Source organism: Astyanax mexicanus, chromosome 19, assembly GCF_023375975.1.
Source record: "Astyanax mexicanus isolate ESR-SI-001 chromosome 19, AstMex3_surface, whole genome shotgun sequence".
Lineage (NCBI taxonomy): Eukaryota > Metazoa > Chordata > Actinopteri > Characiformes > Acestrorhamphidae > Astyanax > Astyanax mexicanus.
Window position 1 is genome coordinate 30,359,374 of NC_064426.1, and position 21,318 is coordinate 30,380,691.

At 38.1% G+C, this 21,318-nt stretch overlaps 1 protein-coding gene across 1 annotated transcript in view; it reads right to left on the reverse strand.

Annotated features, from left to right (window-relative positions):
* Nucleotides 1–18,912, reverse strand: part of sdk2a (sidekick cell adhesion molecule 2a) — a 277,542-nt gene extending 258,630 nt beyond the window's left edge. The window contains 1 exon segment of the mRNA XM_022673506.2: nt 18,148–18,912. Within this exon segment, the coding sequence (XP_022529227.2) occupies nt 18,148–18,247 (100 nt within the window). The 5' untranslated portion in view covers nt 18,248–18,912.
* Nucleotides 18,913–21,318: the final 2,406 nt, after the last annotated feature.

Sequence of the window (21,318 nt, forward strand, 5' to 3'; positions counted from 1 at the left end):
AGGTGAGATAGAGGAAGGTACAGTGAGGTACAGTAAGGCAGAGTAAGGCTTAAAGTGTATAAGGTAAAGTTATATAGAGGCAAGGTAGAGCATAGAAAAGTGAGGGGAGAATGAGGTAAGGCAAGGTAAAGTACAATAGTGCAAGGTAGATTGAGGCAGCAGAAGGTAGTGTGAGGTAGAGGGCAGTAGAGGTGAGGTAGCACAAGGAAGAGTGAAAAGAGTGAGGTAAATTAGATGGAAGTATAGAGATGTAAAGTACAGTAGAGTGAGGTAGCATAAGGTGGAGAAAAGAAATAGATAGTGTGAGGTAGTGTAAGGTAGAGGGAGGCAGAACAAGGTAGAGAGGTAGATTGAGGCAGCATTGGTTAGAGTGAGGAACAGAGCTATTAAGGTGAGGTAGAGGTAGGTAGAGGTGAGGTAGAGCTAGGAAGAGTGAGGAGAGTAAGGTAGAGTGAAGAAAAGCACAGTAGAAGGAGGTAGAGTAAGGTAGATTGAGACAGCTTAAGGTAGTGTGAGGTAGAGCTAGGAAGAGTGAGGAGAGTGAGGAAAAGCACAGTAGAAGGAGGTAGAGTGAGACAGCATAAAGTAGAGTGAGGTACTGTAAGGTAGAGTGAGGTAGAGAGAGGAGAAGTGAGGAGAGAGCGGTAAAGTAGATAAAGGTAGAAAGATGTAAAGTACAGTAGAGTGAGGTAACAAGATAAAGAAATAGAGAGGTAGTGTGAGGTAGTGTAAGGCAGAGAGAGGCAGAACAAGGTAGAGAGGTAGATTGAGGCAGCATTGGTTAGAGTGAGGAACAGAGCAGTAAAGGTGAGGTAGAGTTAGGTAGAGGTGAGGTAGAGCTAGGAAGAGTGAGGAGAGTAAGGACGAGTGAGAAAAAGTACAGTAGAGGGAGGTAGAGTGAGACAGCATAAAGTAGAGTGAGGTACTGTAAGGAAGAGTGAGGTAAAGTAGATGGAGGTAAAGAGATGTAAAGTACAGTAGAGTGAGGTAACATAAGGTGGAGTAAGGAATAGTGAGGTAGTGTGAGGTACAGTGATGTACAGTAAGGTAGAGGTGATGTAGAGCAAGGGAGAGTGAGAGCAAGGTAAAGTACAGTAGAGGAAGTTAGAGTAAGGCAGAGTGAGGCAGAAATTGGTAGAGTGAGGTAGAGAGGTAGAGTCAAAGTGGACCAAGAAAGAGTGAGGTAGAGCAAGGTGAAATACAGAAGAGAAAGGTAGAGTGAGGTGGAGTTCAGTAGAATAAGGTAGCATAAGGTGAAGTGAGGTAGTATGAGGTTGAGTTAGGTAGAGTTCCACCATGAATGTGAAAAATAATGTTAGTCATAATTTTATATGGACTGTAAAGTAGAAAGTGGAAAGTAACTAATTACATTTACTCACATCACTGTAATTGAGGAGATTTTATGAGTAATTAGTCATTTTTAAAGTAGTTTTTAAAGTAGGTAATTTTACTTTTACTCAAGTCATTTACTGAGTAAAAAATGAAATGCTGGGAAAAAAACAAATTGTCTGAATAAAAAAAAAAGAAGAGTTTTGTTCTCCATGGCAGCGCCATCGATATGCGCTTCTTTACGGCACTGCACATGCACCGACCAATATTTTTTTTGTGTGTTTTCATGTTTTTCATAATCATTCCTTAAGTTTTTATTATCTATTATATTACATCTGCTTGGATGTTTAAAAAAAACATGTAAATAGCAGTTAAATCATAGCAATTGCAAGTTAAAAAATAATAATGAACTGTAAAACTATATAAATACGGTTTATAGTCACCTATATAACCATAACCTTTTAACTTTTTAACAGTAAAAAAAAATGGATGATAGAAACCTATACCACTTGTTCTTAAAATGTTTTATGCGGTGGTCTGAACAAATACTGCCTGTAAGGTCCAAATTATTTAATTTAATAAAAATTTAATTTATGATATGTTGTACTTTTTTACATCAAATAAATAAAAGTAACTATGTAACTTTTACTCAAAGTACATTTTAAATTGAGTACTTTTTTACTTTTACTCGAGTAGATTTTTAGATGGGTACTTTTACTTCTGCTTGAGTAGAATAGTAGGATCTTCTCACTATATTTACTTTCTTGCTCCCGTGCCAGACAGCTCTGACCAATCAGAGGAGACAGTGTGTTGGCGTGGTTTATTGGTGCGCATTTTGGTGTGTTTAGGCTCAAAGAACATTTTAAATTGAGTACTTTTTTACTTTTACTCGAGTAGATTTTTAGATGGGTACTTTTATGTTTACTTGAGTAGAATTTCAGCAAAGTAAAGGTACTTTTACTTAATTACAAATTTTCAGTACTTTTTCCACCTCTGACTGTTTCCTACTTTGTGGGACTTTTCTATACGTATTTGCTCTTCCACTCCCACGAAATATTGTAAAGGGACCCTCAGGTTCCATGAAGTCCCAAGTGAATGTAGATCTCTGAGAGTCGTTGTTTTAGATGTTTCGATATATCTTGTTGGATACACTATGTTTTTTTTTTTTTGTTCCTGAGTGAGAACACAATCAGATCGTTGTTTGAATCTGTAAGCATTTCTCGCGCAAGTGATGTTTCTAATATTCCTGATACGCTTAAATACGTCTTATATTCTCATGCTAACAATAAAATAAAATTCCTTCTATTTGTTAGACAGTCTTCACTGCATAAAAAGTTAAAAACAACACTTAGAGATCAGGTTATTAATAGATACGTTTTCAGAAATGAAAGCTACGTCAGGGCCCTGCAGAAAAAAAGGTTAATATTACATGTGTGAGGCCGGTGTGAGGCAGCAGACAGTTATGTAAAGGTAATTTGTAAAGGATGAGGTTCTGGATCACTGAGCGCTGACGGATCTCACAGGTCAATTGGAGGCAAGGGGGAGGGTCAAGAAAGGCATTAAAAAGAGTCCATTAAAAAGGTGCGCTGGACATGCATTAGACATGTGGCAGGATTCCTAGTAACGCTGTATTGATGAGCGCGCTGAAGAGCTTCGTAAGCACCAAACATCTTCTATTATGTAGGTCGGTCATTCAGGCACTCTTGTTAAATGGACTCATAAGAGGAACAGCGCTCCTGTTTTGAAAATAATGCATAGATCATAAATCGATGTCATGAGCCATGAGTTTTGCTCAGCAGTGCTGAAGCTCTAATGAGGGATGACCAAACTGAATAATGGCATCAGCAAAAAAGAAGAAGTCTGTCTTGTTTCGGCACAAAATAAAGTAGAATTTCAGAATGGTTTGGTGGGAAAGTCTGTTCTAGATTAGTTTAACTTTTCTAGATAACTACGATTTTAAAGGATAAATAAAGCGTATAACTGATTTTACGTTGGGTCATTGAGTTCTGGTGAATTTTTGTGAAATCTAAGAAAAAATACTGTATTTTTAAATATCACAATAGATTTTGCAGTACTGTGCTCTTTTGAGGAATGACTGAACTGAATAATGGCATCAGAACAAAAAATATATATGTTTTTCTATTTGAGTATGGCTAATTAAAAACAGCATTTTATAGTTATAGTTATTTATAGTTTGCCTTTAAACAACAGCTTCAAAATCATTTTGTGTTGTGTTAGTTACATGGTTCTTTCACTTTAAGTAATGGCCCTGTATTCCTCAGCTTGTCCAGAAATGCATGTGTAAAGTGTGTCCTTTAGAGCAGACAATACCTGTTCTTAGATAATACTGTTTTAACCTTTAGTCTTCTATTGTCCATAATGCAAAACCTGGCTATGGAGTCCCTCAGGGTTCTATTTTAGGGTCTATGAAACTGATGTTAATTCAGAGAAAGATATCTGGTTATGAGAGCTGAGGTGTAGGCAACAATTCTTTTGGATTGAACTTTAGAAAGTTCTACTGAAATCTGCAAAAATCGCTGCATTTTAAAATATCACAATAAATATCACAGAAAATCAAATATTACAGTGCAGTGTTAGGGTGTTTTCACACCAGCACTATTTGGTTTGGTTAAAACAGACTTTTTGAGCAGGTGTGAAAACAGTTATCGCACTTAGGTGTGGATTTGCTTTTGGTGATCCGACCCAGCTATCAAATATACTCCTTTTATTTTTGCTAAACTGCTGATAAGGTGCAGTTTAATCTTTTTAGTTTTATATTAGCCAGATAACGCTAATTACCACAGCTATGAACAAACACTGTCTCATCTCTGCTGCTCCACGCTGTTTACAATTAGCGCGGTCTGTGTGTGTTTGCGTGGTCTATTGGTGCGCATTTTGGTGCGTTTAGGTTTGTGCATGTGTGAAACCAAACCAAACAGAGAGAGAAAACACTGGAAATAAACAAACTCATCAACTGATCCGCACCAGAGAAACCAACTACAGGTGTGAAAGCGCCCTTAGATTTTATTCAGTATTTTGAAGCACAAATAAATATCAACCGCATAAAATGAATACAAAGACTACGGATTTGCATTCTTACAAATCCGTTGCGATGGAATTAAAATCCTCACATTTCCCTACAACACCCCATTTCACCCCAAACCACTCTGAACATCTCATCACATCTGAACAACTGAATTATGCAGAAATTTCACATTCCCCTTTAAGCACTGATGCACATGCATGTTCACGGATTCCCAGATCCAGAAGCGTAATTCAGCGCTCACAGCCACAACACAGATGCTGGTCTGCAGTGGCAGGAGCCAGGGTGGCAGGAGCCCGGGTGGCAGGAGCCAGGCTGTCACGCGGCTTCACCCCGGCCCTTTACTTTCGAAGGGTTGGGGCGGTCTGTTTAGACAGCCATCCACCCTTGCAGGAAAACGCACGGGTTTTGTCAAAAATTCACGAGACATCTGTTCCCATTCGGAGACCTAGCCTCCAAGATGTGTAATTAAATAAGTGTCACGCAGCCTGGCGATAAATATGCCGAGAAGAGCGAGCCCGTGTGTGTGCGCGCATAATTATGGCGTGGCAACGAGAGTGCCGAGGCCCACCCTGCTCATTACAACCCATCTGGGGCACCAAGAACAGAGCTTTTGCTCATCTGGGTGGGGGGCCATTCTCGGCTGCATCGGGACGAGCTAACAGCCAGACTGGGGGGAAATCTAACAGTCTAACTGTGTTTTTGATTGTTTCAGACCGGTGGATCACATGGTTGTGCTATTTCTATAAGCAAGGATGTGACCACACCAGCAGCAAGTTAATGAATTAAATTTCCAACAAGATCTCAGGAAGTTCATACAAATGGAAAGCAATGGTTCTGTATTTCTCAGCTTGTCCAGAAATGCACGTGTAAAGTGTGTCCTTCAGAGCAAACAATACCAATTCTTGAATAATACTGCTTTAACCTTTCAAATTTTCAAAGTTTCATTCGTAATATTTGCACTATATTTGAAACGTTATACTTATACTGAAACCTTTACGATTCACACTACACTTCCTATCACTTACTATCAGTGTAAAATCCTACAATATTACTCTGCCACCTCACTTTACATGCTTCTATCACTTTTAGTAAAGGCTCTGTATTTCTCAACTTGTCCAGAAATGCATGTGTAAAGCATGTCCTTCACAGCAAACAATACCAATTCTTGGATAATACTGCTTTAACCTTTAGCCATGCGGTTTGCTCTTACTAACATAAGTGAAATTATTGTTGGTATTAAAGAAGGAAATTTAATTAATTAAATTTTCAACAAGATCTCAGGAAGTTCATACAAATGAATAGTAATGGTTCTGTATTTCTCAGCTTGTCCAGAAATGCATGTGTAAAGTGTCTCTTTCAGAGCAAACAATACCAATTCTCGGATAATACTGCTTTAACCTTCAAATTTTCAAAGTTCACACAAAAGCAATTGCAATTTGTAACATTTGCACTATATTTAAAACATTATACTTTTGAACCTTTTAAAACAATTCACACTACAGAGTCTGTTGGAGATATATCAGATCTCTCTCCAGAACTGTGTAACTCTGACATATCAGTGTAAAATTCTATAATATTACTCTACCACCTCAGTCTACATGCTTCTTTCACTTTTAGTAAAGGCTCTGTATTTCTCAGCTTGTCCAGAAATGCATGTGTAAAGCATGTCCTTCACAGCAAACAATACCAATTCTTGGATAATACTGCTTTAACCTTTAGCCATGTGGTTTGCTCTCACTAACATAAGTAAAAGCATTGTTGGTACTAAAGAATGATGTGACCACACCAGCAACAAGTTAATTAATTCAATTTTCAACAAGATCTCAGGAAGTTCATACAAATGGAAAGCAATGGTTCTGTTTTTCTCAGCTTGTCCAGAAATGCACGTGTAAAGTGTGTCCTTCAGAGCAAACAATACCAATTCTCAGATAATACTGCTTTAACCTTTCAAACTCTATGTTTACTAGTCTGCTATTGATCATAATACAAAAATGAACTGACTATGAACAGTCAGTCATGAAGAGTCAGTTGATAAAAAATTTCAACAAGATTTCATGAAGTTCATACAGAATGTTGCCGTTTTGCCAAATACACAGTTTAGAAAAGAATTTAGACTAGACCTTGTCAAGAGTTAATTATTTGATTTTTTTGTGTTTGAGAGCATCATTTGTAAAGAGGTAGAGTTGGTATACAGTGAACAGTGAACTACTCAACTAAGTAAAAAAATAAAATCACTTGAAAAAATAGGGGTCAGTCAATCTGAAAAAAAAAAAAAAATCTGATGGAACTGGCTCTCATCAGGACCGCCCCAGGAAAGGAAGAGCACAAACTGCAAGTTAACAGCACCCTAGATAAGAGGTTCCTAAATGCTTTTTTCCAAGAGTATTTTGGTTGGTTTAACACTTTTAAGTTACTACATGGTTCCTTGTTTGTTCCTTTATAGTCTGTAGGACTTGAGTATTCATTTACAATGCAGGAAAAAAAGAAAAGAAAAAAAGGAAAAAATAGAAGGTGTGTCCGAACTTTCCGACTGGTACATTTTGAGAAGCGCTGATGCAGCGCATGTGCATACAGTACCGCATCCGTATGCGTTCCGCTGCGCATGTGTGCAGCATCTTGTCTGCGCGGTAGAGCAGACCGTTTTAATCACATATGGATTTACGAATTGCAGATGAATTTGCTTTTTTAAGCATGACGGATTATCAAATATAATCACAAGATTTAAAGATTGGGGAAATGGCAGACAGCTGTCAAGCGACACAATAGATGCACTACTCGAATAATTCAGCCCCAGACTGGCAGAACATCAATGCCTCCGCCGAGATGAGACACAAAACGCCTGCCTGCTCACGTGCACGCGAGCGGGCGCACGCACCCGGGCATATTAGACCGAGGAGCTCTGAAGATTTTCTTAGAGATCTTTGCAAACACATGAATCATCTTGCTGATTCCTCTCTCTCTCTCTCTCAGGAGGCAAATAGCATCATATTGGAGCATGTTTTCTTTTTTTTTTTTTTTTCCTTTTTCTGCCTCTGCTTCTACAGAACCATCTAAGTGAATATAAAACAGAGAGGCTTCCTGTGTGGACTCCTGTCAGGTATCCCTGCGTGAATTAAGGCACGGCAAACTGTTAAACGCAGCAGGAGAGGTGCAGTCGTCCCCAGGTAGGTGGGAAAAAAAATGAAAAAAGAAAAAGAAAGAGGGGAAAAAATAAAAACACAAGCACAAGACATCTCGGCTTCTCCAGGGACCTCCGTGGCTTTCGCGCGCCCCTAATTTGCGGAACAACCCGGGCTCCGAGACGCTCTGCCTGTATGACTGAGCCCGCTCTACCTACCTACCCACCGCGGTGCAGCAGCGGTACGAAAGCTTATTAGTGAACGCGCCCAGTAAAAACACAGCATCCTCGTGAGGACGGAACTGCCACTGCAGGATAGAGAATGAGTGTTTTTGAGGCTCTTGAGCCCAAGTTGGATCTGGTGCCACCGACGGTGAAGATTCCAGCTAGGCTCTCCATCTAGAGTTAGAAGCACCTGCTGTGAACCAACCCCTCCCCCCTCTCCTGCCTTCTGTTTTAGAGGTATCCCTTGCAGTGCCAAACCAACCAGTGGCCTCAGGTTTAAGCTAGCGATGACCAGGGGCAGATTTTACCACCACGCAAACCACTTAAAACCACACAATTGCCCTGCTGGCCAAAAGGTTGGCAAAAAAAGGAAAAAAAAACAAACAAAAAACATATTATTTCTTTTTTGTTTAACATCGAAGAGACACCATACACGCAAGTAAAGTTAGGCGAGGTAGACTGAGGTAGCTGCAGCACAACCATGAAACGGTCTTATCCCAGCGGTGCCCAAAAAAAGAAAGAAAATTAATGAAAGGAAGTGGATGAGGTACCTAAGACAGCTAGGTTGTCAGAGTCAATATTGCATTTTGCTATACAAAAGAATCCATTTGATCAGGGCCCCCAGAAATAAAATAATTTTGAAAATAACTTCAAAATTCGCCCCTGGCGATGATTAGGATCTAAGCAACAGTGTATAGGAGCTTGTTGACTAGGCCTGCAACTAATGACTATTTTAGAAGTCGATTAATCTGCCGATTATTTGTAAGATTAGTCGATTAGTCACAATCATTTTTTGTCATGCCCTCCATTTGTACTTCCTACATTTTTTTTTTATTTAAAATTTTTCCCCACTTTCTCCCCAGTTTCGCTCAGCCAATTACCCAACCCACTCATTAGGACTCCCCCTATCACTAGTGATGCCCCAAAACACCAGTAGGGTGAAGACTAACACATGCTTCTTCCAACACATGTGAGGCCAGCCACCGCTTCTTTTCGAGATGCTGCTGCTGCTACAGTACAGCGCACTCGGAGGAAAGCGCAGCGACTCGGTTCCGATACATCAGCTCACAGACACCTTGTGCTGCGGACATCACCCTTTAGTGATGTGGGGAGAGAGCGCCATCTACCCACCTGGAGGGAACAAGGCCAGTTTTGTACTTTCTACATTTTGATAGTTTGTATATTAAAGTATATTACAGGAAACATTTACACAAGCTTACTTACTGTTTTTTTTATCATGAATTACTTCTTTATATCTTTATTTATATATATATATATATATATATATTTTTTTTTTTAACTTGCCAATCGATTCTTCTCTACTGACCCCAAACTGGCATGCAGAGCTTGGGCCCCATAAGATTGCCAACTGCAAGCCAAACTTAACAAACTCTGAGAAAAAACAGGGTACCACTTTAAAATAAGACTACCTTTATAAAGGGGTTATAAATGGTTTACAATTAGTTAATTACTGGTTGCTAAATGCCTTAAAAATCATTAATAATCTTTTGTTGCGCTTTCTACGTATGTGTTATAACTGAATATTATTGATTTTTTTAAGGCATTTGCAACCCAATGAGTAACCATTAATAAACTAATTGTAAACCATTAATAAACCCTTTATAAAGGTAGTCTTATTTTAAAGTGGTACCAAAAACAGTTTTCTAGGTTGTTACAATTATTATTTACTCACATTGGTCATAAACTACTCTCTTTTTATTGCTTAATCTATCATTTTTTTAAAAAAACTAGCTAATCAATTGTTCTCTATTGCCCTCAAATGACATGCAGTGCTTGAGCACCTATGATTGCCAAATGCAATATAACTTGTTCAAACACTGAAAGCTGATTTTCTAGCTTTGCTACAATAATTATTTGCCCTATTTTTTATGCACCACTTGAAATTTAATCAAAAGCTAGGAATTCTGACACGGGAAAATGAAACTATGTTTGAGTAACATCATGATTATTATGTTCATTCAAAGTATTGATTTTTTTTTTGGCGGGGGATTTTTAGAGAAATTTGTTAGACATCTCCTTAGCAATAATAATAATAAAAAGCCATTCATAAATACTTGATAATCAATAGTGCTCTACTTACCTCGAATTACATGCTGTGCTTGGGCCTTTGTGACTGCCAAATGCAATTTATTATGTAGTACAAACACTGAAAGCTGATTTTCTAGCTTGCTACAATGATTATTTATCTCATTGTTCATGCACCACTCGAACGTTAATCAAAAGCTAGAATTCCTGGCATGTGAAAATGAATGAAACCAGCTTCATTACTCAGCAAGCATGCCTCCCTGTTCATGTTTGAGTAACATCATCATCATCATTATGTTCATTCAAAATGTTCTTTTTTTTTTTTTTTTGGAAAAATATACAAACATGTATCAACATCTCTTTTTTTTTAGATCCTCATATCAATAATAATAAAAAAGCCATTTAAAAAAAACTCTCCAATCAATTGGGCTCCACTGACCTCAAAACAGCATGACATGCTTGGGTCTCTATGATTGCCAAATGCAATTAAGCTTATACAAACTCAAAAAATCTAATTGTCTCAGTTGCTACAATGATTATTTAAAGCATTTCCCATGCACCACTTGAAAGTTAATCAAAAACTAGAAATCCTGAAATGAAATTTCACTAGAAATGAAAATGAAACCAGCTTCTTCATTCAGTAAGCATGCACGAAATCAGGTAGACATCCAGATGCCATATGTAAAACAAATAAACACAATTCTCAAAAAATACTTTATATGATCTAATAACATAAAAGTACAGAAAAAAAATTAACTAAGTAAAAGTACCTTTACTTTGCTAAAATTCTACTCAAGTAAAAGTAAAAGTACCCATCTAAAAATCTACTCGAGTAAAAGTAAAAATATACTCAATTTAAAATGTACTTTGAGTAAAAGTTACATAGTTACTTTTAATTATTTGATGTAAAAAAAAGTACAACAAATCATAAGTTAACTTTTATTTCACATAATAATTTGGAACTTTCAGGCAGTATTTGTTGAGACCACCCCATAAAACGTTTTCAAGAACAAAATTATCCATTTTTTTTTCTTTACTGTTGAAAAATACAGTTTATAGTCACCTATATGACCATAACTTTTGTTATGGTCATATAGGTGACTATAAACTGTATTTTTACAGTTTTACAGGTCATTGTTATATTTTAACTTGCAATTGCTATGCTTTGAGTGCTATTTATTTTTTTTTTTTTTACATTTAAGAAGTGTCACATATTAGCCTGTGTCTGTCCTCTGTTTTTCCCCTCATTTGTTCCCTTGTGCTCCTGTCATGTTCCCAGCCATGTGCTTCTGTTGTGTTTTGGTCACTGTCTCCGCCCTAGCCATTAGTGTTGTCACCTTGTGTCTTGTTTGTAACCCCGCCCCCTCGTTACCTGTCTTCACCTCCTTGTGTATAAATAGCCCCTTGTATGAGTGTTTGCTTGTGGAGTCTTTTGTATCTATGTGACTGTATATTTGTGAGTAGAGTTTGTGTTTTATTTTACTTAGAATCTTTTTTGTTACTGTGATCTTGGTCTGTTGTTTTTGTGTTTCCTAGTTATTCTTTGTTTAAAATTAGAGTTTCTAGTTTAATTAGTTTTCCTTGCATTTGTCTTAGTTTAATCCTTATCCTAGTCTTGTTTTTTGTAAGTTTTTTTGCGTTACGCGTGTGTTGTTTTCTGTATTTATTTTTCTTGTTTATTTAATAAATATAATTATTTATCTGCATTTACGTCCATCCTCTCCATCCCTCTCAACAGTGACAAGAAGATTGTTTAATGATAAAAATATTTACCACCACATGCTTTCTCAGGTTTGATGTGGAAGTTTTGAAAGCTGACAGCTCTGTCCAGCACATTTTGTATTGCATGAGGAAGTTATTGCCTTGTTATTCCACGCGTGAGCATCTGTGCGCCGGAGCATCCGCGGCAATTAATTAATTATTTTTTTAATTCAGACAATTGTTTTTTTCCCAGCATTTTTTTTTTTTTGCTCAGTAACTGGGAATGTTCCAGTGTAGCAAAGTAGATTACTTGTGTCAAAATGTACTTGAGTAAAAGTAAAATTACCTATTTTAGAAATTACATTAAAAATTACAAATTACTCATAAAATCTACTCAATTACAGTAACTTGAGTAAATGTAATTCATTACTTTCTACCTCTGCTAATAACCCAATAATGACATTCTGAGCTTATATACACAGTCCTGAGGCTCTTGCAGCTGGTAAGACAGCAAGCACACACACAATTCATGTATCAAATTAATTTAAAATTAAATCTATAAGGAATCTGATTACTGTATCTTGCCTGCTACTATTGTTTGCCAACTGTTTGAAAGCTAATCAAAAGCTAGTACCCAAAAACCAACATACAAACATACAAAAAAGTACATTTAAGTATCCTTTTATATGTTGATTCTGCTCATTGTTGAAAGGTCCAGGAATTAGGGCTTCACAGTATATAATATTTCAGCACAATTATTACAATGTGTTCTATTTAGATAGCAAATCTTGTGCAATGTGCAAAAACTTATGTTATATAATATTTATACATATATATATATATATATACCCAATATTATTTATTGTATGTCAATTTGGAATATTTAAAGTGCATTCTTAATATCATGCCTGCTTGAATCACCTGATTTTTCCAAAAATCTGGTTAAATTCTTTTTTTTTTTTTTTTTTTTATCGCGTAACATAGTGGATAAAAATTGCAATGTCAGGGTTTTACAATGTTGTGCAGCCCTACCAGACTTTATCAGATGTTTGGACCAAATAACTTAATAATATAAAAAAGACCAGAAAAATTACTCAAACTAAACCACCAAACTTCATGTGATTAGTGTGATTAGTGTGACTAGCATGCTCATTATTCCAGACAGCCAGAACAGTGAGAGAAAAGCAACTAGTATGTCTTGAATGTATGCCTGCAAGGAGTTATACAGCTAATCAGAGGCAATTAGCTAAGTCATGAAATCTAATTCCCTGCAATTTAGCATGGCGCAAACGTTATACTTTAATCATCACAGACTTGCGTTGAGTGGAGTTGTGTAAGTTGTTTAATTCTCATAAAACTGTACGACTTTAGGAACAGACTAAAGAATGGATGAAATGCAGGACAGTTTTAAGATAACTACTACTTTACATTTTATCTATACAACATATTCTTCTTCCCTTTTCATATCACATAGTGATATAAATCTAAAGAGTGCTGGTATAATGCTAAATGCATTGAATCTGCTGCTTTTTTTCATCAGGTAACCTGATTAATCTGATTCTAAAACTAAAAGTGCTTTCACACCTAGCTTGTAAATGAACCAAACCCTGGTTCAAGTTGATCCAGACCAGGACCAACTTTTAAGGCCAGAACAAATTGGGCTTTTTTGGTCAGGATTGTACTACAGCACCTTTCACACACGCTACTTTAAACTAATGACTATTTTAGTAGTCGACTAATCTGATGATTTTTGTTCGATTAGTCGATTCGTCATGATTATTTTTTGTCAAGCCCTCCATTTGTACTTCCCGCTAGCTCCATTGCTGCCCTATTTTTAGCTGCGCTGTTTGGCTTGTAAGCGCTGCATCATGGCTAGGTTACTTGTATGTGGCGGAGTAATACATGGAGAGCTTCGGTTACAGTGCATTACCAGCTGATAGTGTTACTCATGGAATTAGATCATTTTTAATGAGGTGGGCATTAGTAATGTATGTTAGTGGAGGAGTTAACCCTGTTTAAACTCACCTCATAATGCATTCTGCAGTAATTTATTAATTAGTTTGTCAATTACATTGACTAATCAATGCAACCATGTTTTAAACAGAAAACTCTGAAGGTTCTGACCAAACAACCTAACAAGATTAGACTGTAAGAGTGAATATGGCACAAATTCAAAAAACTGTATGCAACTTGATGCACCTATGTCTTGAGATGCATGCCTTAACCAATCAATTCTCAGTATTCTGAGATGCAGCCCACGTAGGTAAATATGATGCTCCCTACTCCCTGCTCACTAAACTTCTAGGTGAAACCCAGCCAAACTAACCAGACCAAATGCATGTAATTTAACAAACACGTAAACCTTAGTCCAGACCATGGATCAGTTGATTAAAGACTAAAAACAAGATCTTTTTAGTGGCCAAAATTCTGGTTCTTTGGTCCAAAACGCAAGGTAAATCCAAAACTTACCAGAGAAAATGTATAATACAATACAACCAAAGCGTAAACCTTAGTTTGGACTCGGCTGGACTTCCAGGAATGAAAACACACTACAGCAGCTAAATCTCCACCAAAAGACATGCCTCAACTAACTGAACATATTTGGTGTGAGAGGAAACCTGTAATTTAGATTTCTCACCAAGTGCCTTTACATAAACCATTCATAATCGGATTACTGCAGCTACATGAACTGATTATTTAAGTAGTCATGTAAACAGCATACTCTGATTTCTTAGACAAAGAGAGCTGGATTTTAGTTCAGTGATGGTATTTCTCAGTGCAGGTATACTCTTAGCCAGTGTATTCTCAGATTTCTCAGTCTGGGCATGCATGAAAACAGACCTTGGTACTGGAAATAAGCAAATAATTACACAACACAACAGAAGCAGTGTTTAAAATGAATAATTAAATGAATAAATTAATTCTACCATGAAGGTTATAAGGAGCAGAAAAAATCCACTCTGCTGAAGTACAACGTTATAAAGGAGTTTTAGTGAAGTTTCTCTAGCACTGAGGCTGGAGCAGTATTAGCATTAGCTGCTTAACGCAGCGCTAGCTCTTTGGCCGCTCAGAGTTGAGTATATTGGAACTGTAGCCTGCGTGTTTACTATGTTAAAACAAGCTGCGTGGGACGATCCGCTAGATGATAGCGCCTTGGGTTGCTGGAACACTCAAGGTTTATCAGTGTAGTGCTGTCGGGTGGCATTAACTAGCGCTAAGCACTAATAACCGCAGCTAGCATTGCATTACTTAGTGCTGGACGATTATGGCCTAAAAAAAAAATTATTTTTTCACAAAAAAACGATTTTTGATTATAATAGATTTTTCCCCACTTACTAAAAACTAAAGGTGACAAAGAAATTCAAGTAAAAAAAAAGGTTTACCTGTAATATAATATATAGATATGAGTGGAATGAAAATATGCGTGCATTAGTCTGTGGGAGGTGCCGGTAACCAGGGTAAGGCAGAGAAACACTTCAGAAATGAGTAGTGTTTTCGGATATTTTAGATTAAAAAGATACAATGTCTGTATGTAAAATCGCATTAACTCAATTTTGAAAATCGCAATAAAACTGTAAATTTAATAAATCGTGAAAATCGCCCAGCACTACTGCTATTAACCGCTGCTAGCATTGCTGCTTACCACTGCTAGTTGAAAAGATTGGTAATCTTTGCTTACAGTAAATAAATGGAAGCGCTTTACTCACCTAAATAAATGGTTTTCATTTAAACAAATAAACTGGGTTTTTTTTTAAGAATTACAGTTTTGTTTACTTTACTTGCTTTATGTATAAAATAGACCCGAAAATAGACATAATGCGCCTCATAATATGATGTGCTTTATAGTGCGAAAAGTACAGTAAGTTTGGGTTATTGCCTGATTCATGTAAACTTGTAAAACCTGTAAAAGTTTTCCCTTTTTTTTAGCCTCTGCATTAATAGGGTTATAAAGTGCATGTTAACACTATATTAAGTGTGAAAACAAAACTGAACCACATTAGGAACGACTCCAGCCTCTCCAGACCTGACTGGCCTTCCATCTGTGTGTAGCGAGATGCTAATAAGCAGCTGTGCCACGGTGTGGTGCTAATAAGAGACGGCTGAGTGCTTCTTGGATAAGGTTGGGGGCACTTTCGATCTTAGCACGGCCTGTTCAAAGCCAAGCGCGCTGGAGGATTATTCAGCTTTTAGCACCTCGCCGCTTAGGGCATCATTATTATCAAATGTGCCGCGCCGCAGTCAAGCAACTTTCGCGCTAAATGAATCAGCGCGGCCGCTACACTGACGCCCAACGGTCCGGCTGGACGCATGGCTGGACTGTATATCAACCATCTGCCTCAGGACAGCTGGGTGATTTTTTCACGGCAACTAATGGATGGGAAAAGCTCCGAGTGGACAAAGCGCGACATGCTGGCAAAAGGTCAAATGTCCTCCGGACCGGAGTGTAAAGAAAGAGCTTTGGCAAGCTGGGGAGACGCTGGGCCACGGCTGCAATTTTAGATGCCGTCTGAGAAAGGCAGCAGGTTAGCTCTTCGAAGACAAATCGATTCTTCTTTGTCTCTTTCTCTCTTTCATTTATACTGCTTTTTTTTCCCTATCGTAAACCAATGAAAGCAACAAAAAAACAGTTCCAAGAAGTAAGCATGTATTAAATCAGTCCTCACGCCTCCTGGAGTGCATCACACGTGATTCAACACAACAAGGCATGAGGATACTCAGAACTGTCCCTTTATGTATTTATTTATTTATTCATTCATTTTATCACTTATTTATAGTTATATATATTTATATATTTATACATATATTTATTTATGCATCTATAGAACCCCCTCTGCTTTTCTCCTGCCGAGAAGAAATGTGCAGGGCTCTATTTCGTCATTCAGCCACGTCTCTTTGAACTTGATCCACTACGCAGGAGGAACGCGTGGAGTAGATGAAAAAGCTAACTACAAACAGACAGAAGGTGATGAAGGTCATGATGAAGATGATGATGATCATTGTGATCAAGATGAAGATATTGATATTGATAGACTACTGTTTAATCTATTCCCTTCCACAGTAACCTGATCCAAGTCCATCCTTGTCAAACTGTATTGCAATGCCTGATTTTGATATCTAGACTCTTAATACAGAGATGGGCAATATTGGTATGACATGATATTTCAGTGGTGGTCCCAAGGGATGGCAGAGGGGGCTACAGCCCCCTCCCATTCCCCAATTGTTCAAAAAGGCATCACTCTGGAACAAAGTCCCCAATTGGCTGCAATTCTTGTGAGGTAAAAGTGATACCATGCTCAGTAAAGTTCACCTCCCTCCAGTAACTTATGACGATGAGTCCTGTAGATAAATTAATAATGATTTTGTGCCCTAGTGAGCGCCCATCTACGGGTGCCCTTCTGCCATTCCAGTAGAAAGGGGGTGTTTAAAGTACGCCATTGCGATCATTTATTGAATTGTGATAAATTCTCTTATCATATCGACAATATACTTTTTTAAGCATATTGCAGACATCATCAGTGCATATAGAACACTGATTCAATTATACATTGAATTACAAAGGCATAATTACAGTATTACTGTATATTTTAAATAAAAGTTACTGGAGTCTGTATTAGATACATGCATACAGATAGATGCATTTTGACTATGATCTATTACTGTATTGCGATAAAAAAATAATAAATACATGAAAATGTGTTTAAATATTGTGATACAATTTTATAATACACATGTGTTTATGTGTGTATGCTTTAGGACTGCAACAACAACACTGCCTATTTTTGTAATCGACAACTCTGTAAATAGATTTTTTACCCACCAGTCGATTAATCGATTAGTCGGTGAGATTATTTTGATAGAGAAAGCAAGGAGCAAAGGTCATCCTCGAAGCAGGCAAAGATGGAAGACATGGCAGAAAAAAATCGCTGACCATTCACTGAGTAATCGACTTATCATAAAACTAAAAATAATTGACAGATTAATTGATTTTTCAGTGATTATTTCAACAGGGAAAGTTAGAAACAAGAGCCATACTCAAAATATAGCAAAGATGTTTTTATCTTCATGGCAGAAAAAATCTCTGACTGATCAACTAATCAGAACAATAATCGACAGATTAATCGATTAGTCTGTAAAAAAATTAAATAAAGTTTGGAACAGAAGCCGATCTCAAAATGAAGCAAAGGAGGGGAAGCATGGAAGGAATAATCGCTGACTATTGGATGACGAATCAACCAATCGGAAAAATAGTCAACTATTATAATTAGTCAATTAGTCATAGATTATTTCTATAGTGCCCCTTAACTCCAACAAATATAAAGAGGGATTTAAATGCTTTAAATGTAAAATGTTCTGATATTTAGAGACAAAATATGCAATATGTTGTGTTTGGGCACCAAGTGAATGAACAGCCCCGAACCCTCCACCACTGCCTTTAATTCTGTCTCGAGCAATCTGTGTTGTGTGGTGCAGTTTCAAAAGATTAGTTGACTTTAAAATATTCTACTTGACAGATATTGTCGATTAAGTCGACTCATCCTAGCAGCCCTAGTATGTTTATGTGTGTGCAACAATTCCAAAAACAAATACAGATACTGAGAGAGAGATGCTCAGAAATAGCGCGAGCCCCCGTCCACGGACTCCCTTTCGCAAACACGTCTCCTCGAGCTCCCGTGCCACTTACCTTGTGCGCGCGCTCCGTTAATCACGGCGTACAGCAACAGAAGCAGAAGCAGCAGCATCCATGTGGCTCCCCACGTCCGCGCGTCCGTACGCCCGTGCATGGTCCACGCGCGCGACTGAATGAATGGCTGGTAAGCTGGCTGGTGGCTGGTGCTCGCACCGCGCGCGTTTCTCTGTGTAAATGTGAGTGAGAGAGAGAGTAGGTTGTGCGCGCGCACTCCCGCGCACCGGAGAGCAGTGACCGTTTCCCCGGTAAGTAAGGGAACGGAGGCGCGAGGCTGGTCTCACACAGGTCCGGTAGAGTCCAAATGATGATGAGGATCCACTGTCCGGTCCGGTCCGATCCAGGCGCGTGGTGGATGAACTGCCAATGCCAAGTTCAGTAAGTAACCCAAAGTGCGCGTGAGGCGCCCGGCGAGAGCGGACCGCCGCGCGCGCTTCACTTTTTCCCGAAGTCAGTTAAAGCGGGTTGCTGCTGCCGGTGCCGGTACTGATGCTGCGCCTCCTGCGGTGGAGCGCGTGCGAGGTTCCGTGATCCGCGCGCTCAAGCGACGCGTCGAAGACCATCGCCCGTAACGGAGAAGAGAAGAGGCGAAATGACTGAAAGTGAGGGAAAGTGAGGGGCGGGTAAACGCTGCCTGCGGCTCACGCGACCTATTCCCCACAGTACCGTACCGCACAACGAGCGGCGCGTGCTGCACACCGGCGCTGTAGGAGGGCGCCTCCTCGCGGCACGCGGAGGAAGCGCGCGGTGCGCACCTTTAACTTGTCGATACATTTTTTTGTTGATTATTATTTTTTTATTGTTGATATTAAATGAAGAGACAACTACAGTTTCTGAATCAGTTTCTCTGGTTTTGCTATTTATAGGCATATGTTCGAGTAAAATGAACATTGTTGTTTTATTCTATAAACTACGGACAACATTTCACCCAAATTCCAAATAAAATTATTTTCATTTAGAGCATTTATTTGCAGAAAATGAGAAATGGCAGAAATAACAAAAATATACAGAGCTTTCAGACCTCAAATAATGCAAATAAAACAAATTTAAATTCATAAAGTTTTAAGAGTTCAGAAATCAATATTTGCTGGAATAACCCTGGTTTTTATTACAGTTTTCATGCATTTTGGCATGTTCTCCTCCACCAGACTTACACACTGCTTTTGGATAGCTTTATGCCACTTCTGTTAAGCTTGGTTTGATGGCTTGTGATCATCCATCTTTATCTTGATTATATTCCAGAAGATTTCAATTAGGTAAAATCAAAGAAACTCATCATTTTTAAGTGGTCTCAGAACTGTATATTTCAGATTTTCAGCCCGTAATGGATTTATTTTAGGATGACTTCTGTCATTAAAGTACTAGATGTTTTTTATATACATTGTTTAGCTTTTCTGTATTTGAAGTCCAAATATTATCATGTATATATTTATATATGTTACATGTTTTTAAACAGGTCTGTTTTTGGATGGTCCTCGTATTTGAAGTCCAAAAATTCTTTATTTGTATACTTATACATTTTTCAGGTCAATTTGGATGATTTCTAATCTTCTATCATACATTTCTCAAGTCCATAAATGTTTTTATTTACTTAATTATTTTATTTTTGTCTGTTTTTTCCCCCATTTTATTGATATTCTCATATATTTTCCAGCATTTGTTACATTGACAGAAAAATAAAATAATAAAACCATAAAAGAATGTTGGGTTTTCTAGCTGATGGACTTCAAATACAGGAATCCAAGAAAGCCCAAGAAATTTTTTTTTAGATATTTAGATTTTCTTAAGATGATTTCTGTATCAGAAGTCCTAGATACAGAATTTCTAGGAAAAAAAAGTCCTAGAATTTTTTTTATTATATATTTATATATATTTTTCCGTGTCTTTTTTTATGGATGACTTCTGTGCTTGAGAAATCCAAGTCTTTATCTTGTATTTATATGAGACTATATAATTTTTTTATGTAATATTCTGATGTTTGAGGGCTATTGGGAGGTATAAGCAGTATGTAAGCATCATCAGAAGTGCAACACTGAAGTCAGCAGACTTGAAGTGAGGCGAATTGGACTCCACTGGAGTGCACGACTGGGTTCTAAGCTGCCTCATGCTATCCCATCCAAATAAAAAAATGGGAGAAAGAAGAAGGGGGAGAAAGAAAGGCACATTAAAACGCAGCTAGGCAGATTTGCCAGTGGAGGGGCGGAGAGATTTGAATTCTTCCCGTGGCAGTATAAGCCGGCTGCCTGTCTGAGACCGCAGGCTTTGATCCTGAGGGCGCAAATGTGGTTTTGAATTCCGAGCAGATCCAGCGACTGGCGCTCATTACCGGGGCACAAGCATGACTCACATACCTGCAACCGCCGAGCAGGTCACATTCACAAAGCAGAACTGAGGAGAGAGAGAGAGAGAGAGAGAGAGAGAGAGAGAGAGAGAGAGAGAGAGAGAGAGATGAAACAAAAAACAATGGATCATTATCCTCAGGCATTATTGTATGAGTTACACTCTTAGAAATAAAGCTTCAGATCTTAATTACAGCCAAGCCTACATCCAAACCTTCACTGGCCTGGATTTGAGGTTCCTCAAGCCAGTTACATTCAGCTGAGACTCATAAATAGGTCCTTACATTATGTGTAATTTCATTGTAGCATAAAAGAAATTCATGAATGTTATGACCACCTCCTTGATTCTGTACTTACTGTTCATTGGATCAGCTCCACTGAGCGTATTTTATTCCACACTGGAGGCACAGTATTATTACGGTGATGGTGTAAGCGTGTGGTATTCTAATACAAGTGGATGACCTACACAAACTGTCCAGCAACAGATTCAGAGTTAGAGTTAGCTTCATTATCTAGAAGGTGGAGCAGCTTCAGCAGGTAGAGGAGTTTGTAAAAGAGTGGAGGAGAGTGAGTGATTAGACACAGTGTTTAAGAACTCCAGCAGCACTGCTGCAGTGTCTTATTCATTCGTACACACACACACACACAATACAACACACACTAACCCTGCATTCACATTGGTAGGTGACAGAGTGACAAGCAACCATCCATTTTCTATGGGAGGATGCGATTTGTAGATACAACACAGCAACAAGCGACAAAGCAAAAGAGTATCAATCAACAAACAAAATTGAGATTTTCTCAACTTTACACAAATCCTTTAATTTTG